General features: G+C 38.5%; 3 protein-coding genes across 3 annotated transcripts; 2 read left to right on the forward strand and 1 right to left on the reverse strand.

The window, feature by feature from the left end:
• Positions 1-2,251: 2,251 nt before the first annotated feature.
• Positions 2,252-2,452, forward strand: GCK72_015517 (uncharacterized protein; the record flags this gene model as incomplete). The annotated part of the gene is made up of 1 exon (XM_053730933.1): positions 2,252-2,452. The coding sequence occupies one exon, from the start codon at positions 2,252-2,254 to the stop codon at positions 2,450-2,452; it is 201 nt and encodes a 66-aa protein (XP_053585705.1).
• Positions 2,453-6,568: 4,116 nt separating this feature from the next.
• GCK72_015518 (uncharacterized protein) lies at positions 6,569-13,765 on the forward strand (the record flags this gene model as incomplete). Its single annotated transcript, XM_003093907.2, has 9 exons — positions 6,569-6,746; positions 7,592-7,810; positions 8,612-8,751; positions 9,750-9,859; positions 9,969-10,160; positions 11,354-11,509; positions 12,407-12,546; positions 12,624-12,760; positions 13,685-13,765. The coding sequence occupies 9 exons, from the start codon at positions 6,569-6,571 to the stop codon at positions 13,763-13,765; spliced, it is 1,353 nt and encodes a 450-aa protein (XP_003093955.1).
• Positions 13,766-16,233: 2,468 nt separating this feature from the next.
• GCK72_015519 (uncharacterized protein) lies at positions 16,234-19,772 on the reverse strand (the record flags this gene model as incomplete). The annotated part of the gene is made up of 5 exons (XM_053730934.1): positions 16,234-16,494; positions 17,942-18,088; positions 18,566-18,640; positions 18,689-18,758; positions 19,729-19,772. The coding sequence occupies 5 exons, from the start codon at positions 19,770-19,772 to the stop codon at positions 16,234-16,236; spliced, it is 597 nt and encodes a 198-aa protein (XP_053585706.1).
• Positions 19,773-22,091: the final 2,319 nt, after the last annotated feature.

Here is a 22,091-nt window from a genome sequence, read left to right on the forward strand (position 1 = left end):
ACCCGCGCCACCAGCAACCCATCTGCTCACCGTTTTGTCATTTGACAATGACACCTTGCTTCCGGAACGTACCGGGGAAGAGTCGGCGTCACTCTTCCTTGACTCTTTCTTCTTTGCTCGATGCATCTTCCCAAGGATGAGGTAGACTGGAAGGATTCAGGTATTATGTGAGACAAAATACCACGAAGAAACGTTAGAAAGCGCGGAGAAATGGTTTCCGAGGTGATTGGCACATAAGACTAGTGTCCGATCCCGCTTTCCAGGTTATGAAACCGTTAAATGTGACGAGCGGAAAATGACAAAGCTCGTGCGACATCACATTTGACCGAAACATGCTCGAAAAATGAGCGATCATTGGTTTTTAGGACGAAAAACCAAACGAAATTGCAATTCCTTGCGTTTCCCGCGTCATTGTCGGTTGTCGGTGCGAGACCTCTCCTTTGCAAAAGCCGGTGCGCCTTTAATACCGTATGCCACGAATTAAAATTTCACGGTAGGCGATCGAATGAAATTGAGCCAAATCTCGTCGAGAACAAGCAATTCCGGTGTAAACTTCAGCGAGAAAATATTTCAGGAGTGAAACATCCTTCGTTCTTGTCATCGAACGTCCAAAACGGTCCGATTGCGGCTTTTTGCAGACTTTTCAGGCGATTTACACGTCTTCAGGACTTTTCAGATCGTTTCGAGTTTTCAACTCCAAGATTCTCCGATGCTTCAATTGACCGATTGAGCATCCAGCATGTGTTTTCCTGGGCGGGCTATAAGGACGCCCCCCATTTTGTTGTTACCGCAACGTAGGCTTTGTTGCTCGCACATTGCTTCTTCAGCGATTACTGCTGTTGAACTGAACGTAGTTGTTCTCAGCTTAACACGGCTTCTGAGTTTGTGATCCGACTTCTGCGAGTTCTCCTTTCTTGACAGACAAGAGTCTTCTGTCCTTCTCCGTTTCCGGGAGAATTGTCGCGACTGGATTTCTTCTTCAGTCTTCGAATACTGATGTTCCGAACTTTGTACCGTCCACTTTGTTTGCCAAACCAAGTGGGTTTCCGTTTCGGAAGACTTCTCACGAATTCCATCGCACCTCTTCTTCTGCTTCTCGTAAGTTGATGGACCAATGGTTCCGAACCATCTCGAGCTGCTGCTCCTTCCTTTACCAGGATGACGTTAACTGCTTGTTGTCCAAATCTCGAATAATGTCGACTCCGAGAATTTGATCCTCACGTCGCTTGAAGACTTCACTACTGGAAGATGAAACGTTTCCAGTGCTGTCCATAGCTCAGTTGTCGTTTTTGCCAAAAACAATCTCGTCCACAACGATTACTAAGTCGTGTGTGATAGAATCAGCTTAAAACTAAGCTCCGAGTTTACAGCTTTTATGTTTTCAGTTTCCGCGTTGGTCATGGAACCTTCGCATACTGAAACCGCGTAAGCAAAACTTGCTAACAGGTCTTCGTTTCCAGAAGAGCCAAATTACTTCGTTCCACCATGTTCTCGTGGAGATCTTTCTTTGTTGTTGCTCTCAACTTTGCTTTGTTGAGACTTCTGACGACTGTCCACCGATGAAGTCGTTCCGTCCGGCCAATCAGCTTTATCCGTTCGTCTCCGTTTCCAGGAGGGTTATCAGCACCAGAATCCTTTCATGTCGGCTGAGTAGATACTTCACCGACCATTGTGACGTCCTCCACGCTGCTTGCCAAGCCAAGTGGGATCGGGATGGCGTTAGAGCCAACCATTATGTTTTCAGACTTAAAGTCAACTTCCGCGTCGGTCTTAGAACCTTCGCATACTGGAAGCTGTGAATACCTCTACTGCTTCGTTTCCAGAAGAGTAGTTTCCAGGGTTTCATCACTGAGACGTGATTTTCCAGGGATCCTTCTGTCGATCCGCATCATCAATGTTTCAACATCGGCGTCTTCACCCGAAAGAGTGGGTAATCCAGGGATCCTTCTTTCGATCCGCATTTCAGCACGAGGGCATGAACAATTCAGGAGGTTTGCGAGAGACCGTCCTGTTTCCCGGAGGTTTTCGAGAGACCTTCCTCATCACTTGTGGAGTGGATATTCGGGGATCCTCCTATTGATCCTCATCATCGATGTTTCAACATCGGCGGTGCCTGGGGCATCGTCTTCCTCACTGTGTAGTGGCTAACAACAGGGATCACTCTCGTTGATCCGCATATTCGGCGGTGCACACGGCATCGACTTCCTCACTGTGTAGTGGCTAATCGGCGATATTGCTATCGGCTTCTTCAATGCTTACCGCACTGGCTGACGATTTGTTGGAGTCAACTTGTTGTATCGTTGCTCCCGGTCCAGAATTGACTGCCGTCAATCTCTCAGACGTCACGATTTTCCCGATGTTTCGGAGACGTTGTTGTCTTTGCCATTGTTGTAGAAGACGTCCAGTGAGTGTACAATCTCACACTATCGACATCGTCAACTCCAGCAGTTGACCTATGAAACGGCTTCGCGAATAGATTCGCTAACCTGATATGGTTTTGTTGGATGAAAATCCAATGCAGCGTGAACACGCTAATAGAGGCGATCGCGCAGGTTTCAGAACCCGCGTGTTTGATCCCGTTCTAGAAGCTTCCGAGTCGATTGAGGATGACTCCAAATTCGAAGATGTGTTCCCTGAGCATCGAATCCAACGATCCCAGCTTGCTGACGACCAAAACAGCTCTCTCCCGAACCAAAGCGTTGCTTGTTCCAGTGTTTTCACTCGTCAGTGATATCCAGAAAATGCTTCGAGAACCAAGAGCATGAAGAATGTCGATCCGTGCTGACCGATTCGAAAGAATCTTGGTCGAAAAACCGGGTTTATGGGTGGGGCAGGAGTTTGATAAAACAGTATAGAGAATTTATCAACCTGCACTCCTTTGACAGCGCACAGGTCTTGGAACCCGTGCTCACTGCTATCTAGGGAGCCGGCTACGAAAAGATACGTGACGGAAATTAACGTAGAGGCATACAATAGAAAGCAGAGTCCTACGCCCTAATTCCCTACATGGGTAACCTAAGCATCTAACACCTAACCTAACACAAAAAGAACTTAAACTAAACGGGCCCTGTCTAGAAAAAGAGAGTGAGAGGAGAGTAACAAAAGAGGATAAAATCGGGTTATGGTCCCGAGCCAGAGGCAAAATCAATAAAAGAGTAAGAAGAATACAAAGGGTGGGAAGCGTGGGTGGGTCTTTATAAGTTAATCTAAAAAATTTAAGAAAAACCTAAGTCGCTGCTACCAGTAAGCAACGCAAGACTTTTATACTCAACTACTAGTTTATTAGTTACTCAAATGTTACAAGTGAAAGGGTGAAAGAGGGTTACAAAGAGAAATAGGGACTGGTGCAAGTTCACCCGTAAGAACTGCCTAGAGAAAGGGAATTCTCAGCTTATATAGTGGTGAAAAGGGGGCGGAGTTAGTAAATCCATGAGTTGGCGCCATGGCGGTTGAGCGCCAGGTCAAACAGTCCTCGTGGTGGCGGAGTGTCGTTGTGGCGGTGGCGGCGAGAGAGCGTTGGCGACGAGAGAGACAGCAGACACGACGACGGCGGCGATGACAGTTGCAGGCCTAGGAATTGTGGCGACGAGACTGTGAGCGGAGGCGAGCAGTTTCGACGCGAAATAGTTGACTTCTGAAAGTGTCAAATTTGGTGAAACAACTGTGGGCTTTAGACAAAGAGCCGAGCAGGCCTAAGGGATTCATCCGAATACCTTACACTATTATTCACGGTTAATTGTAAAAGAAACAATTCGCTTACCAAAGAATTTATCCACTATTTCATCGCAATTTTGCCTTTTCTTCCAAACCAGATGAAAGTTGTGGAAGACTGAATAGTGCAGTTGAAGACTTGGAGAGCCATAGAAACCGAAAAATACAATTTTCAATAGTGGAAAATAGTGAAAAAGTCGGTAAAATCGCAAACGAAATTAGTTCGCAACGGTTTCAGACTTTCGAGACATAAATAGAGAATTAAAACTTAGAAAAAAAAACATTAAAATAAAAATTGAAAGAAATTTTGCGCGTTTTGTACTGACTTATTCGTGGATCCTGGCGCGAACGAAGTGTGCGCAAGCAAAATCCACTAATCTAATGAGATTGAGATTAGATTGATGCGGTTCTAGGATTAGACTAATATTGAGTTGCCTGAGAATAGAGAAATTTGTCCCTTTGTTTATTTTTTCGGGGATTTCCCTCGTATCATGTGATACGGTAGTAGAAAATTAATCTTTTTTATTTAAAAACTTTGGAAAAATGAGGGTAAATCGAGTTTCGGAAAAAAGGTGGTATTTTGCACAAATTTTCGTCAAAACCCGGATTTTTATAGCAATTTTTGATAATTTCGTCTATTAAGGATCTCTTTCATCGAAATTTCATAATTTTTAGTATTTTTAATAAATTCAGCTAAAAATATGGCCAAAAACTAGATTTTTGAGCTGAAATTGGTGCAAATTTTGGTATTTTCTGACAAAAATAGAAAAAATAGAGTTTCCGTACAATTTTTGCTCAGAAGTAAATATTTTCCATCAAAAACGCGTCAAAGGTGCCCCAGCGACCTAATAAGGTGATAAACGAGCCATTTTTCGAACATTTTTGCCAAATTTTAAGCATTTTTAGCCTATTTTTGAGCGTTTTTTGAGCATTTTTGAGCATTTTTTTGTCAATTTTTGAGCATTTTAGCACATTTTGAGCATTTTTAGCTATTTTTGAGCATTTTTCCACTAATTTTTGAGAATTTTTAGCTATTTTTTGAGCATTTAGCGTCGTTTCAGCTGTTTCAGATCAATTTTCACCCCAAAACCCCTCCTGATTACCACAAATAGAGCGATTTTTTCAAATTTTGAGTTAAAAATCACTTTTTAGCTCCCAAGCCGCGTCTCAGACACGCTAAAAATCAAACGAATTTTCGCCTTAAAAAAAGTCTGAGGCGCGCCAGCCTCTCCTTATACGCAAAAAAAGTGTTTTTTCAGCTTAAAAATTTCAAAAAATGGTTTTTTTGAACAATTTTGAGCAATTTTTGGACATTTTTACCCATTTTTAGCCCGACTTTCATCAATTTCACCCCCAAAACCGCTCCAATTATCATTAAAATCACAAATAGAGCGAGTTTGCATCATCTCATCATCACAATCAGTTGGCAGTGTGCCAACATCTCTTCGCATTTCTCTCACCGACTCTCCTCGTTTTCAATGATCTCTCGCCGACTCTCCGCTCTCTCTCCGACTGTCTGCGTCTCTCTACTCTCTCGTCGTCTCTTCGTTTTGCACGTTTATTTGTGTCGGACTGCCCTTTTTGTTTTCTGTTCCATTTCTTTCTTTTTTTTTTGAAAAATTTAATAAGAGACCGATGATTAGGAGGTGGTAATTAAATAATTAATCGATAATTGAGATAACAGAGACACAAATATTTTTGTGTTTTTAGAGAAAAAGGAGAAAGAATCGATTTTTGTTGTTCAAGAAGCTTCTTAATGATAAAAAATTCGATTTTCTGCATTAAAAAAGGCCATTTTGCCGTCGAAATATTGATTTTTTTGATAAAAATGCAAGATTTTTGACCAAAAACTATCTGAAATTGCAACTTTTTACGTTGTTTTGAGCTGAAAATCAATTTAGAAGAGACTAGCGCGCCTGAGACGCGTTTTTCTAGTGATATTTGGCGCCAAATCTCAATTTTACGAATCTGGCGTTCCTGAGACGCGGTTTGTTCGCTAAAAGGTGGATTTTCACTCAAAATTTTATCAAAAACTAAAAATTCTCAAAAATTTGCTAAAAATGCCCAAAAATTGTGTAAAAATGCCCAAAAATGCTCAAAAATTGGATAAAATGCTCGAAAATTGGCTGAAATTGCTCAAAAACGCGTCCACGGCACCCCCGACTTGCAAGCAACGCGCTTATGGAACGCCAGACACTGTGTCTCACTGAAAAATACGCGTCAACGACACTCCAGCCTTGGTTTAAAATGCGCCAACGGAACGCCAGTTCTTATAGAAAAACGCGTCCAAGGTACCCCAGCCTCGGTTAAAATCGCATCTGGGGTTCAATTGACGCGATTCTGATGATCTGGGCCGTCTTTAACGCGATTTTCGCTCATTTTCAACAGATTTTCCATCAATTTCTGTTAGAAAACTAAGCTGAATTGACTGAAAATGCTCAAAAATTGGCTAAAAATGCTCAAAAATTGGCTAAAATTCTCAAAATTGAGGTTTTTGAGCTGAAAATCGAATTTCTGGCGTCTGGAATACTCTGGCGCGCCTTAGACGCGCTTTGACAGTTTTTAATGTGAAAATTCGTATTTTGCGTCTAAGGCGCGCCAGACTCTCCCAGACACCACAAATTTCGATTTTCAGCTTAAAAACCGCAATTTTTGAGAATTTTTATCCAATTTTCGAGTATTTTAGCCAATATTTGAGAATTTTCGCCGAATTTTGAGAATTTTAGCCAAATTTTGAGCATTTCCAGCCAATTTTCCTCTAATTTTCAATAATTTCTCCGTATTTTCTCGCTAAATGTCCAGTTTTTCATCCTCAAAACCTCGAAAATTCATTTTTTTTTTTAATTTCAGAAAAAAGATGAAGGTGATACCACCGGAAGTGGAGGAATACCTCCAAATGTTCCGTTTGGATCGTGCGAAACTTCAAGAAATCAGTGAAAAAGTGGAACAACAAATGAAATTGGGTCTCGCACAGACCAAAGGATCATCCATTGCCATGTTGCCGAGTTATGTACCGGCGCTGCCTGATGGAACAGGTAAAATTTGTGAAAAAACGGAAAAATAGTGAAAAAATCGGCGTTTTTCGGTAATTTTTGAGGCAAAAATCAGTTTTTTTGGTCAAAAATTGAATGAATGGAAACCAAAAGTTATAGATACTGGATGAGTTCAATTATATAAAAAGAAGTCTCTTCTTTTTCTTCCCCAGATTTTGAAAATTCGGGTAAGAAAAAAGGATTCTGAATCAGAAGTAGTGAATTCTGATTCAGGTGGGTCATTTAAAACAGAATATAGTCGAAAATCTCTTTTTCCTTCTTCTTCTTTTTCTTCCCCGGATTTTAGGAATTTGGGGAAGAAAAAGGTTTTTCGGATTTTTCGAAATTCGGGTAAGAAAAAAGGATTCTGAATCAAAAGTAGTGAATTCTGATTCAGTTGGGTCATTTAAAACAGAATATAGTCGAAAATCTCTTTTTCCTTCTTCTTCTTTTTCTTCCCCGGATTTTAGGAATTTGGGGAAGAAAAAGGTTTTCGAATATTTAAAACTTTTTCTTTCCGAAATTCCATTCTTTCTCGAATTTCAGTCTTTTTTCTGGATTTCACTCTTCTCCGGATTCAAGATTTCTAGTCTAACTCGGATTTTAGGTCTTCCCCGAATTTTTCAAAATTCGGGTAAGAAGGAAAGATTCTGAATCAAAAGTTGTAAATTCTGATATAGGTGACCTCTAAAAGTGAGGATTAACTTGAAAATCTCTTTTTCGTTCTTCTTCTTTTTCTTCCCCAGATTTTAGGAATTTGGAGAAGAAAAAGGATTTCCGGATTTTGAATGTTTGATTTGAAAAACACCACCTGAAATTAGTAAAATTCCCCAATTTTTCATTTCCAGAACGCGGAAAATACGTTGCGATCGATTTATCGGGTAAAAATCTCCGGATAATGTTGCTGACACTTGATGGAACTGATCCACCGAAACACAACACCGTCAACTATATTGTGGCGAATCACGTGATGAAAGGCACTGGCGATCAATTATTCACGTTTATTGTCAATTGTTTGCAACGATTCCTTCAGGAATTCGGTCTTGTCGATGCGAATTTACCGATTGGTGAGTTTTCCAGGCGAAAAATGGGATTTTTTAGGCAAAAATTGATGAAATTTCGTTGAAAATCCGTTAAAAATGAGCTAAAATTGCGCCAAAGACGCCCCAGATCGTCAGAAACGCGCGAACGGCACGCCAGACGCTGATTCCACTTGGAAAAGGAGTAAATGGAACGCCAGCCACACTTATTCTCACCAAAAAACGCGTCAATGGCGCTCCTGACTATCCTGGCCAGGAGTCTGGGGTACCTTGGACGCGTTTTTCTATAAGAACTGGCATTCCTTTGGCGCGTTTCCAACCAAAGCTGGAGTGTCGTTGACGCGTTTTTCAGTACGAAACAGTGTCTGGCGCTCCATTGGCGCGTCGGGGGTGCCTTGGACGCGTCTTTGAATGAATTTTTCCAATTTTTGGGCATTTTCAGTCAATTCAGCTTAGTTTTCTAACAGAAATTGATGGAAAATCTGTTGAAAATGAGCTAAAATCGCGTTAAAGAATCCCCAGATCGTCAGAATCGCGTCAGTGGAACCCCAGATGCGATTTTAACCGAGCTGGGGTACCTTGGACGCGTTTTTCTATAAGAACTGGCGCTCCGTTGGCGCATTTTAAACCAAGGCTGGAGTGTCGTTGACGCTTTTTTTTCAGTGAGACACAGTGTCTGGCGTTCCATCGGCGCGTTGCTTGCAAGTCGGGGGTGTCTTGGACGCGTTTTTGGGCATTTTCAGACAATTTTTGAGCATTTTTAGCCAATTTTTGACAATTTTCAGCTATTTTTTTAAAATTTTCAGCCAATTTTCTCCTAATTTTCAGGATTCGTATTCTCCTATCCGTGTGAACTCCTTTCAATCCGTTCCGCCCGTCTTCTCTGGTGGACGAAAGGATTCGATATCAAGGATTGTCTTCAGAAAGACGTCGTCGCACTTCTGGAAGAGGCACTCGAGATGAATATGGTCAGTTTTCGGCTGGAAATTGCATGAAAATCATATTTTAATCACAAAAACTCGATTTTTAGCGAAAATTTGGGGAAGAAACAGGATTCTGAATCAAATATTGTAGATTCTGATATAGATGACCTTTAAAGATGAAAATTGACTCAAAAATCTCTTTTTCGTTCTTTTTTTTCTTCCCTAGATTTTGAAAATTCGGGGAAGAAAAAGGATTCTGAATCAGAAGTAGTGGATTCTGATTCAGCTGGTTCATCCAAAGCAGGAAATAGTCGAAAACCTCTTTTTTTGTTCTTCTTCTTTTTCTTCCCCGGGTTTTAGGAATTTGGGAAAGAAAAAGGGATTTTCGGATTTTTCAAATTTCGGGGAAGAAAAAGGATTCTGAATCAAATATTGTAGATTCTGATATAAGTGACCTCTAATAGTAAGAACTGACTCATAAATCTCTTTTTCGTTTTTTTTTTCTTCCCCAGATTTTGAAAATTCGGGTAAGAAAAAGGATTTTCGGATTTTTCAAATTTCGGGGAAGAAAAAGGATTATGAATCAGAAGTTATAGATTCTGATATAGATGATCTTTAAAGGTGTAAATTGACTCAAAAATCTCATTTTCCTTCTTTCTTTTTCTTCCCCAGATTTTAGGAATTTGGGTAAGAAAAAGGATTTTCGGATTTCTGATTTTTCGAAAATTTTTACTCTTTTTCCTGACAATATTCCGAATTTCAGTCTTTTTACTGGATTTTACTCTTCTCCGGATTCAAGATTTCTAGTCTAACTCGGGTTTTAGATCTTCTCCGGATTTTGAGAATACGAGAAAGAAGAAAACATTCTGAATGAAAAGTTGTAGATTCTGATGTAGATGACCTCTAAAAGTGAGGATTAACTTAAAAATCTCTTTTTTGTTATTCTTCTTTTTCTTCCCCGGATTTTGAAAAATCGGGGTAAGAAAAAGGATTTTCGGATTTTCAATTTTTAGCTCCAAAGTTCAATTTTTCCCAATTTTCAGTCGACAAAAGTGAGTATCAAGGCGGTGATGAACGATACGGTTGGGCAACTGGCGGCCGCCTCGCACAAATACGGTCCAGAGTGTACGATTGGAGTGGTTATTGGATATGGGTAAGGATTTTGAATGGAGAATTCAATTTTTTTGTTGAAAATCTTTGAAAAATGGCATATTTTCGCCTCGAAATCCCCTAAAATTCCCCCGAAATTCTCAATTTTTCAGTTGCAACTCGTCGTATCTCGAAAAAACGTCTCGAATCACGAAATTCGACGCGAAAGCGCGTGGTTACGATCACGAGAATATGATTGTGGTGACGGAATGGGAGGAATTTGGAAAACACGGAGAATTGGACGATATTTTGACACAATTCGATCGGGAAGTCGATGCCGCAAGTGTTCATAAGGGAAAACAACTGTAAGTGGAGGATTTTCAGACATTTTTGCGCTGAAAATGCATGTTTTCAGTGACATTTTGAGCTATTTTCTTCTTTCCAGGATTTTCAAAATCCGGGGAAGACCTAAAATCCGAGTTAGACTAGAAATCTTGAATCCGGAGAAGAGTAAAATACAGAAAAAAAAGACTGAAATTCGAGAAAGAATGGAATTTCGGAAATCCGAAAATCCTTTTTCTTCCCCAAATTCCAAAAATCCGGAGGAGAAAAAGAAGAAGAAGAACAAAAAAGAGATTTTCTACTTTATTCTGTTTTAAATGATCCAACTGAATCAGAATTCACTACTTCTGATTTAGAATCCTTTTTTCTTTCCCAAATTTTGAAAATTCCTTTTTCTTTCCCGAATTTTCAAAATCTGGGGAAGAAAGAAGAACAAAAAAGAGATTTTCTACTTTATTCTGTTTTAAATGATCCAACTGAATCAGAATTCACTACTTCTGATTCAGAATCCTTTTTTCTTCCCCGAATTTTGAAAATTCCTTTTTCTTCACCAAATTCCTAAAATCTGGGGTAGAAAGAAGAAGAAGGAAAAAGAGATTTTCCACTATATTCTGTTTTAAATTATCCAGCTGAATCAGAATCCACTACTTCTGATTCAGAATCCTTTTTTCTTCTCCGAAATTTGAAAAATCCGAAAATTCTTTTTCTTCTCCAAATTCCTAAAATCTGGAGAAGAAAAAAAAAAGAAGGAAAAAGAGATTTTCCACTTTAATCTGTTTTAAATGACCCAACTAATTCAGAATTCACTACTTCTGATTCAGAATCCTTTTTTCTTCCCCGAATTTTGAAAAATCCGAAAATTCTTTTTCTTCTCCAAATTCCTAAAATCTGGAGAAGAAAAAAAAAGTAGGAAAAAGAGATTTTCCACTTTAATCTGTTTTAAATGACCCAACTAATTCAGAATTCACTACTTCTGATTCAGAATCCTTTTTTCTTCCCCGAATTTTGAAAATTCCTTTTTCTTCTCCGAATTTTCTAAATCTGGGGAAGAAAGAAGAAGAAAAAGAAGAATTCGATTTTGAACTGAAAACCACCAAAAACAGTCTAAAATCTCCCGATTTAGATTATCAAATCTCAAACTGAAAACATGAATTTTCAACTGAAAAATGACTAAATTCGCTCCTAAATCATCTCATTTCACTGATAATTATTTCAGAATCGACAAACTGTGCGGAGCTCTGTACATTGGTGAAGTCGTCCGAAAAGTGTTGTCCCAATTGTGTCTCGATCGAGTACTATTCGAAGGAACTCCGTGTGAAAAACTCGATGAGGAGGAGTCGTTCCCGACGAAATATATCTCAGAGATTTTGGGGTGAGTAATTGGAATTTTTGGGAAATTTTTAGAATTAAAAAAATGGATTTTAGAAAAAATAGGAAATTATTGATTTTTCGCAAAATTTTAGCCTAAAAATCGGTGTTTTCGAATCAAAAATACACTCAAAAGAAACCAAAAGTTGTAGATACTGGATGAGTTCAATCATATAATTAAGAATACAGGAAATCATCTCTTTTTCTTCTCCGGATTTTGAAAATTCGGGTAAGAAAAAGAATTTTCGGATTTTTTCAAAATTTGAGAAAGAAAAAAGGATTCTGAATCAGAAGTAGTGGATTCTGCTTCAGCTGGATCATTTAAAACAGGATATAGTCGAAAATCTCTTTTTCCTTCTTTTTTTTCTTCCCCGGATTTTAGGAATTTGGGGAAGAAAAAGAATTTTCGGATTTTTCAAATTTCGGAGAAGAAAAAAGGATTCTGAATCAGAAGTAGTGGATTCTGATTCAGCTTGGTCCTTCGAAATAGAATATAGTGGAAAATCTCTTTTTTTTTCTGGATTTCACTCTTCTCCGGATTCTTGTCTTCCCCGGATTTTGAAAATACTGGAAAGAAGAAAATATTCTGAATCAAAAGTTGTAAATTCTGAAATAGATGACCTGTAAAAGTGAGGATTGACTCAAAAATCTCTTTTTCGTTCTTCTTTTTTCTTCCCCGGATTTCAGAAATCCGAGGAAGAAAAAGGATTTTCGGATTTTTTCAAAATTCCTGAAATTTTCTGTTTTTTTTTTTGATTTTTAACATAAAATCGGTGAAAAAAGCATTTTTCAATTGAAAAGTGCCGATTTTTTACTCAAAAAGCTGTGTTTTTTGCCATTTTTCGACTATTTACAACCCAAAAACCTCTATTTTTCACCAATAAATTCTTCCAATTTTCAGCGAGGAAGAAGGTGTCCACAAGGCGTGTCGTCGTATCTGTGAGGAGTTGGAAGTGGAAATGCACGGAACTGTCGATTATCTGATTATACGAGAAGTTTGTGACGTCATTTCGAGACGAGGAGCCAGTATTGTCGCCGCTGGTGAGATTTTAGAGGGAAAAAAGTGGATTTTCATGCAAAAAACTCGTTTTTTCAGCTCAAAATTCCCTATTTTTCAGCCATCAGCGCTCTCCTCCGTCATCTGGAACTGTCTTCCGTGAAAATCGGTGTCGGTGGTGCATTGATTCAATTCCATCCAACATATCATCAAATGCTCAAAGAGAAATTGGAAGAACTCACGCCGATCACTATGAAGGTACTGTAGAAATCGAAAATTGGCGAAAAATTGATTTTTTTTTTTGTGAGACAAAAAAAAAGCTTTTTCTATAAGAAAAAAGACGAAAATCAACTATTTTTGAGTTAAATGAGGACATTCAGACATTTGGCTGAAGTTTGACGAAATTTCAAAGAAAATAGGACATGCAACTCTGAGAAATCATCAGAAATGTTCAGATTTTCGATGAAAAAATGGGTTTTTTACTGAAAAACAAGACTGAACTCCACTATTTTTTAGAAGAAAAATCAGTTTTTTGACAGAAAATTTCAGTATTTTGAACTAGAAATCGAGTGTGTCTATCCAGATGTCCGAATGTTTCAAAAATTCGGATTTTTGACTGAAATCCCTTGAATTATGTGTAAATGACTGAAATTTCTTATTAAAATGACTGAAAATCGAGTTCTTTATGCCAAATTTGCAAACTTTTTCGTGATTTTTCGTGAAATTTGGAAATTTGGCATAAAGAACTCGATTTTCAGTCATTTATATAAGAAACTTCAGTTGTTTACACAGAATTCAAGGGATTTCAGTCAAAAATCCGAATTTTTGAAATATCCGGACATCTGGAAAGACAGACCGGATTTTCAGCTTAAAATGCTCAATTTTCTGTCGAAAAACTGATTTTTATTCTAAAAAATAGTGGATTTCCGCCCTGTTTTTCAGTAAAATCGGAATTACAGTACTGAAATTCCAGATTTTCAGACTTTTCTCACTGAATTTTCAATTCTGAATGCCGAAAATTTAAATTTTTTGCGAAAAATTCAAATTTTTCAAAAAAAAAAATCCGAAAATTTTGAATTTTCAACTTTTCTGACTTAAAAATTTCCTTTTTTCCAATATTTTCCGACCAAACAAAACTACGTTTTCAGCCATTTTTTCTCTAAAATCTCCTTGTTTTTCCAGTTCGAACTGGTCCCCGCCGACGAAGGATCGTGTCAAGGAGCCGCTCTCATCGCCGCCGTCGCCGAACGTCTTCAACTATAAAAGCCCCGCCCACTTTCGAAATTCAAAACGCCAAAAATCTAATTTTTCCCTAAAAAATGTTCGCTATAAAAACCAGAAATAGTCTGATATTTTGACGAGTTTTCTTCCAGATTTTTATTGATTTTTTGTATTTTTTATCCACAATATTGGCTCCGCCCCCTCAGTATAGGCACATATTTTTCTAATGTAATTTTTCGAGTTTTTCAAGGTTTTTAGGTGAAAAATGATTGGAAATTTGAATTTTCAGCTCAAAAATCAATTTTCTAGTCGAAAATTCAAAATTTCAGCTATTTTTCATCTGGAAACCCCCAATTCCAGCCATTTTTATCTCTATAAAAGACTTTGTTGTATTTAACCACGCCCACATCTCTCATCATCCATATATCCGCTAAATTTTCTGAAATTCACCATTTTTGCCCTAAGCCACGCCCCCTTTTTCTACTACAGTAATCCTCTCTGAAAACAAAATTTTCTGTAATTGTTCCCAAATCTGTGTGCGTTTTTAAGGAAATTAACTCATCTGTAAGAACTATTTCGTATGATATGAAGCATTTCAGTTTTTGATTTTCAGTCTGGGATGAAATTGGCGCGTTTTTGAGAATCGGCTTGGATATGCAGATTTCTATGATTTCCGGCGGTATTTTGAGAGTTTTTAAAAAATTTAAGAAGTATTTTGAGAGTTTCATCAAAATCTTAAATTGAGCATCGCACCGGCTGGCGTGACGTTGGCGCGTTTCGGAGCCGATTTTTGGTTGGCCGAGAAAGCAGTTTTAATAAGTAACAAATTTATTGATTTGTTTATTATAAAAATGCAATTCGACTCCATTCTTGCTCAAAATGATCGTGTTGAAAGGTGAACTTTGCGAGTGATCTCCACATCATTCCCACCACTTGGTTCGATTTGCAGTAGGTTGTGTGCACTGATACCAGCAACCGATCTGAACAAGAATATATATAATTATTTCCTTAATTATCTACAAAAAACATAGTTGTAACCGGGCCGTGTTTGAATAACTCGCTTCAAAATGAAAATTAGGAGTCGATCAACTTGTCAAATTGTAGAACTCGGTGAGCTCTACTCAAATCTATTTTCATTTTCGCTGTGAGTTTACTGTGAGTTTAGTTAGTGAGAGCCGCAGTACAAGCCATTAAGTGGTCGGGCCGTGATTCAAGGCCCGGGTGTTCACGGCCCGGCCACTAAATCGATTGTACTGCGGTTCTCACTAAACTCATAGTGAAAATGAAAATAGAGTTGAATAGAGCTCACCGAGATCTACAATTTGACAAGTTGATCGACTCCTAATTTTCATTTTGAAGCGAGTTATTCAAAGGCCAACTTTAAACCACACCAACACACAAACTGTAGCCATTGGAAATGCATCATCGGGTCAATTGGTGAAGTCGGGTATCTTTCTCGAGCCCACGCCAATATCGAACCATCAAAAATTGCTTGGTCTTGGTCCTGAAGGCGCTCTTTCCTTTAATATTATCAATCGATAAAAACAATGTCCAGTTTCCCAGACTTACCTTTTTTCCAAGGATCCAAAACACTGCAGGAATAGGGTACAAAATAAGAATATAAATTATAAATTAGAACTTAATAAAAATCAGAATACAAGAGTGGACGACTAAGCCATTCCGATAGGCAGTCTAGGGAAGAATATCAGTTAGAATTCAAATAAAATCATAAGACGAAAGGGGTTGCCACCATTCCGTTAGGTGGCATATGAGATGTTATGAGTAGGTTAGAAGTGAACGATGAAGGGAGAACCTTTCCTGCTAGAGAGTGTGAATAAAGATACGCAGATTGTTTTTCTCTGTCGTCTCTCATAACCGAGTACTCTCTATGAAGTCATGAGTCTGTAGAGAGGAAGGCACGGATGGAGGGGACAAGAGCAGATGGCGTACTATAGACAAATCCCACATAATATTTTCTTTTTCAATGCTACCTGCCGGTCTCCTTAATTACGTGACGTAACCGCCCATTCTCAAACGTGCTCGCATGCAGAGGTAAACCTTGGAGAGATGGCAGTGGAAAAACCGCGAATGCTATAAATATTGAGCTATATTTTATCTGTTGACAACTTTTTGATATCTCCTTTGAGAAAAAATACATACTGCGTTGATATCTTGTATATTTTTTCCAGCATTGTAAGTGTTAGTGGCTGCAGTCCTACTTTCAAGAAATATCTATTATTATCTATTGTCGTAGTCGTAATATCGCTGGATAGATAATTCTCTATTCTGGATTGATTTCAGACCCGACAAGACCTCAAGATTGGGTAATTGATTTATCTTTTTCTAAAGAAAAATAAAAGAAATGAAGACAAAGTACAAAAATTATGAAGCTTCTGAACACTGCTTCCACTCATCAACTCCATAACGATGATTCCAAAACTCCAGACATCGGTAGAACGGGTGTATCCCTCACTCTTGAACACTTCTGGCGACATACACGCACTGGTTCCTCAAACTGTGCGAGTCCAATGAGTGGCGGGTATTCCAGATTTCGCAAACCCGAAGTCGCTGATTTTCATGTGTCCTGATGTTGACAAGAGCATATTTTCTCTCTTGATACCACGATGAGCGACATTTTCCTCTTGGAGGTACTTCAATCCAGCACAAATCCCTGCCAACCAATGTTTTGCAACATTTCTGTCAGGAAGAGGTCTTGTTGACTGGCCAAATCCATTACCATGCAATATCTGGATGGAGTTGTACGTTGGTTCCTGGAAAAACTTGTTATAAGAATATTGGATGATTTAAAGTTTTAAACTTACATGATTTTGATCTTGATAGACATTAACCAACAATTGCTCATAGAATCAGCAGCGAACTTCCTCCCTTCTCAGCATGACTTTCTCCAATCCAATTCGTTACAAATGTCGTTGTCTTTGCAGCCGACCTAGAATATGTCTCATAAATGACTTTTATTACCGCAACATGGCGTATAACTGGAATTCCCTAAAACCGTCCATATTTTCAATTTCGGCAGAGCGTGGTTGTGAGAAGCGTGTCGTGATAATAGAGATCAATGCTCACTAATTATCCTGGACTTCATTAAACTGATTGAAATTAAATCCGGGAGTTTTTTTTTTCAAACTTAGCAAATTTCGGCAAAACTATCATATTTTCGACAAAATATTTTAAATTTCTTTTAAATTTTTCGTTAAAAAACTTCAAATTCTTGATGCATAACTAGATTTTCATTGAATTCTGAATAAAGTATAGTCAAAAATTGAAAAATGTCAGCATTTCGCTCAAAAAATGCCGGTTTTGGGCCGGCCCGTGACCAGTTTGGTTACTTTTTAATGAAAATTCCCTAAATTTCACTGAATTTTGACGAAAAAACGGTGAAACACATACGCGCTTCATCGCACAACGGTTGGCACGGTGCCAAATACAAATTTTACTTTTAATTGCCCTATATTTCAATATAAACCGCGACGCGCACGCAACGCGACTCGAAAAAGTTCAAGTCTTTTCGTTGCGGACCCTACCCTTTTGAAAATCAATAAAATCAGTAAAATTTAGGCATTTCATTCAGAAAAACCGCTGTTTAAAAGCCCACTTACCTTTAATGATCCGACAAGAAAATATTTTAAAAAATAACTAGAATTTCAAAAAAATCAGATGAATATTCGTGTTTTCCGACCGAACCATTCCGTAAGGCAGTCAAAAGTGAGTGAACGAATGCCGTTTTGATGGTTGTCCCTGAGATGGAGACGCAGACATTACTGTTCGATTTGTTTATCTTTCTCTGCGCTCTCTTTTTCTATTTCTTTATTACGAAACCGATGGAGGCTTAGTGATCATGTATCCCTTTACGTAGCACGCTAAAATGAGATGAAACCAAGATTTTAGAATTTGATGAGTACCAATGAATAGATCTTGTCTTGCTGATTTCATTGATATATTACATGACAAAGCTGGGGCGACGTTGACGCGTTTTTAAGATTTTTTTAAGATTGTAGGGTAGAGTTGCATGGAATTCCGACTCTGATATCTGCGCCAGCATGTTGGAGAACAAAAAATCGAATATATAAAAATCTATTTTATTTTCGATTCAGTCATAAATAAAATTTTCGTAACAAAATGAAAAAGAGAAACAATCGAAATTCTACAATTAAAATCAATGTCTCCATGACTTCCGGATCTTCCTCCAAACTGTCTGACCTGGTTTGGAGCCTTATCATTGTCATTCAAGCACCAGCAGATTCCCATGAAGACCATCATAGCCACGAAAACACCAATGAGCGCCGCCAAGACGATCGTGGGGCCAAAGAATCGCCATTTTTGGAGATTGAATGGAGTGATGGATGTCTGAAAGAAAGGAGAGATGTTAATATGCTTGCCATGCAGGTGTTTCAAGTGGAGTTGCCTTACTAGGGAAGGTCATATAGTCAGTCTGGAGGCATACGACGTGACTTATATCATTGGAAAGCTGACAAATCGCTGATTCCAAATATATATTCAGTTTTTGCCCTCGAGGTGTGGTATTCGAGAAAAACATGGTCGAAGTACCGAAAAATGACAAATTATTACCTTTTTTCCAAACTTTGACCTCGTTTTTCTCGAATATCAGGCCTTGAGGGCAAAAACTGAATATATATTTGGAATCAGCGTTTTTTCAGCTTTCCAATAATATAAGTCACGCTTCAGTAATTTTTTGTGTTTAACTTTTTCTATCCTGCCCAATCCACCCATCTAATTGACAGGCTTAAACAGAGATATTCTGTTTTTCACCGATAATTGCTAAGTCAGTTTTTATCCCCTTAATTTTGACAAATCCCTACTTACCTCTAAATTTCTTTCTAAAATGGTCTTGAAATCCAGCTTCTGTTTGACAAAGTCTCTGTTTCCATAGTTCCAGACCTGGAAAAATGTAAATGATTGATTTTGAAGATCTCATTTGTATGTTACCTCAAGTAAACGAGTCCAAATGCCTCGTTTTTTGGGCTTTTTGAAACGTTTCTTGGCAACCTTTAAGTTCCTGAAAATAGGTATTGTTTGTAACTAAAGAATTATTCTGGGCTTGAAATCTACTTTAACCCTAAAAATAGAAAAAGTTTAATACTACGGTAGTCACAACGAGACCCCCGTTGGTAATATCTAAACTAGAAAACGTTAAAATGCGGTATTTTCAGGCTTTCCGACGTCGCAATGGATCAAAAAAGGTCCCAGAACTGTAGTAAATGAAATTCTCTATCTTATGAGCCAGACAACGTGAAATTTCGCCAGAAATCAACCTTCTTGATACAGAAAAACAGATTTTCAGAAAACATTTTCTAATCAAAATTGCACATAATGTACTTGAAAATGTTCTGAAACTGTTACAACTTTTAGAAAATGAAATATTATCTGAAATGACTGAAATTTCATTTTTCTGAAAACTTGCTTTTCTGTATCAAAAAAAGTCAATTTCTGACCAAAATTTACGTTTTCTGGCTCATAAGATAGAGAAATTAATTTTCGACAATTCTGAAGGAGAAGACCTTTTCTAATTAGACCTTTCCTTTTCTAATTGGCTTCATGTTTCTTGCAGTTCTTTTTCGCTGTGTGGGAGACCATGCAGTATGGAATTTTGACGAAAATTGGTTAAAATCAATAAACTATTTTTCACCAATGATTGCGAAATCTGCAGTTAGTTTTTCCCCCTAATTTTCAATTACCCACTTACCTCCAATGATCCAACAAGAAAATATTAAAAAATAACTAGAATTTCAGAAAAATCAGAAGAATATTCGTGTTTTCCGACCAAACCATTCCGTTAGGCGGTCAAAAGTGAGAGAATGAATGCGTTTTGTTGGTTGTCCCAGAGAGAAAAGAGATGGAGACGCAGACATTACTGTTCGATTTGTTTATACTTTTTTCTCTGCGCTCTCCTTTATTAGAAAGTGGGCATATGGACTAATTCTATACGTAGCCCCTGATTTTAGAAGATTTTAGAATTTGATGAGTACCAATGAATAGATCTTGTCTTGATGATTCCATTGATACCAAACATGACATAGCTGGGGCAATGTTGACGCGTTTTTAAGATCTTTTTAAGACTGTAGGTAAGAGTTGCATGGAGTTCAGAATTCCGGATTTTATGATACCAGTTGGTTCACGCCGCCAAACGGCGACTAAACCTCCTTTTCTACACCACCCTTCTGGAAGTTACAGCGCCTGCGGCGCTTCCCCAAATTGTTAAGACTATCAAGGTCTCAGAATTCTCTCCAACTTCTGGATTGTCTTATTTTTCTAAACTTGTTGGTAGTCTTAGTTAGCTGTGAGCAATCCGTTCCGGTAAAACACAATTGCAAAATCTCTGCTGTTCTGATACGATTTTGATCCCTTACTCCTTTACTTTTTCTAAGTTTGGCGAAGAGAAAAAATTGTCACTTCCCCACATGAGTTCGAACCAAATAAATACAGTCACCGTTGCCTAACTTGCCAGATCGGGTTCCTGACCGCACTGACTTTCGCCATTAGAAAGTCGAACGTAGCTTCGCAATGTAGCGCCTAGCAATATGAACAAACTTGAAACTCCCTTCTCATGTAGTGAGGATATGGCTGTGCATCAGTAGCACCTTCTCCGAGAAGTGCTCCTTGGCTTGCCGACTTCCGAATGATTTGAGAGATGAATTTTGGTAAACAATTTTTCCTAGATTTTCTGACTATATTGGGGGGCCACGGGCCGTTGTAAGCCCGTTTGCGGTCGTTTAGCTTCCGTTGGTTCGCCACTCGCAACACCTGCGGCCCCACAGCTGTCACTCGTCCGTTTTTGGAACTTGCGGGCAGAACGGCGGTCGGGGCAAGTAAAGAAGAGACGACGCTTTGTCGAACGTCTCTCCCTCTTTTTCCGCTGTTGATGCTTTATCAGTGTTTCTGGCTTAGAAGGCTCAGAAGACGGCACTTTGAGACTTTGGAAAAAAGAAAAACGGGCATCTCGAAGGGAACATTTTTGATCTTTTCGTCCAACTTTGAAGAAAATCGGCTCAGTTCTGATCGTCTGGTAGCTGCCCGGGAAGTCACTGAGGACCGTCTTGATCTCGTTTGATCATCTTAGACCCGTTTTCACTTCTGATTCCTACCCGTTTGATTCTGAGCGATGGAGCACAACTTAATCAACCTCTCCTTCACTAACCATCAGACCACCATTGGACCTGATAGTGAGATGATCTCGAATCCTGATCTCATATTTAAACTTCACAGAACTTCCGCTCGTCACTTTACTTCAGAAATGGATGGAAAAACAGTGGTAAGAAGAAGGGAAATGCTAACCAAAATGACTATTAAACTTTATTTTAAATGTGGACCCATAGGGATCAACAATGGATTCATCTCTCTTTACCTGTGTCCAGAAAACTGCCCGTATTATTTTGTGATGTCGATCAAATTGGAAACAAACTACACCGTTGGAATCCTGTATTTTTCAAGGCGAGGAAAGAAGAGCCGACGCTTTGTCGCCCGTCTCTCCCCCTTTTTCCGCAGTCGATTCCCACATGCTTTATCACTGTTCCTGTCCCAGAAGACGTCATTTTGAGAATTTTGAAAAAAGAAAAAGACGGGCATCATTAAGAGAAAATTTTTGATCTTTTGGTCCAAATTTGAAGAAAATCGGTTCAGTAGGAATGGCTGTAGGACCGGCGACACACAAACAAACATACAGAATCTGGTGTTTGTTAATAGTAAAAATGTTAATAGTAAAGATTGATCAATCTGGAAAAAAAACACGTTCGGAAACCTCTTTTTTCCGAATTTATCAACAAAAAAATTTAAAAAATGTTTCTACGCTCCCGGGATCGAACTAAAAACTAACTGTAGTCAACGCCGCATAACTTGCCAGAACGGACGCGCCGACACGTCAACTCAAACCATGCGCCCACTGAAGAAAGGAAAGAAATGACGACGCTTAGGCCGACTGTTTCACGCCACTTTTTCCGTTTTTCATTCCCCTATGCTTTATCAGTGTTTTTGGCTCAGAAGGCGTCATTTTGAAAATTTTGAAAAAAGAAAAATACGGGCATCGAGTGGTGAAAATTTCTGATCTTTTGGTCCAAATTTGAAGAAAATCGGTTCAGTAGGAAGGGCGGTAGGATCGGCGAACCACAGACAAACATACAGAATCTGGTGTTTGTTAATAGTAAAGATTATTAAAGTATTTATTTCCATAAAAACAATTAATTTTTTGTCATCATAAGATAGACAAGAAGTATAATTAATATTATGCGCGAAGTACTAGCGAGCGCGCGACTAAAAGGACTGCAATATTGTTAAAGAGAGAGAATTAATCCTAAATTGTGTGAAAAGTGTGTAAGAACAATCTGAAATAGGAAAA

The sequence above is a fragment of the Caenorhabditis remanei genome, chromosome IV (genome assembly GCF_010183535.1).
Source record: "Caenorhabditis remanei strain PX506 chromosome IV, whole genome shotgun sequence".
NCBI lineage: Eukaryota > Metazoa > Nematoda > Chromadorea > Rhabditida > Rhabditidae > Caenorhabditis > Caenorhabditis remanei.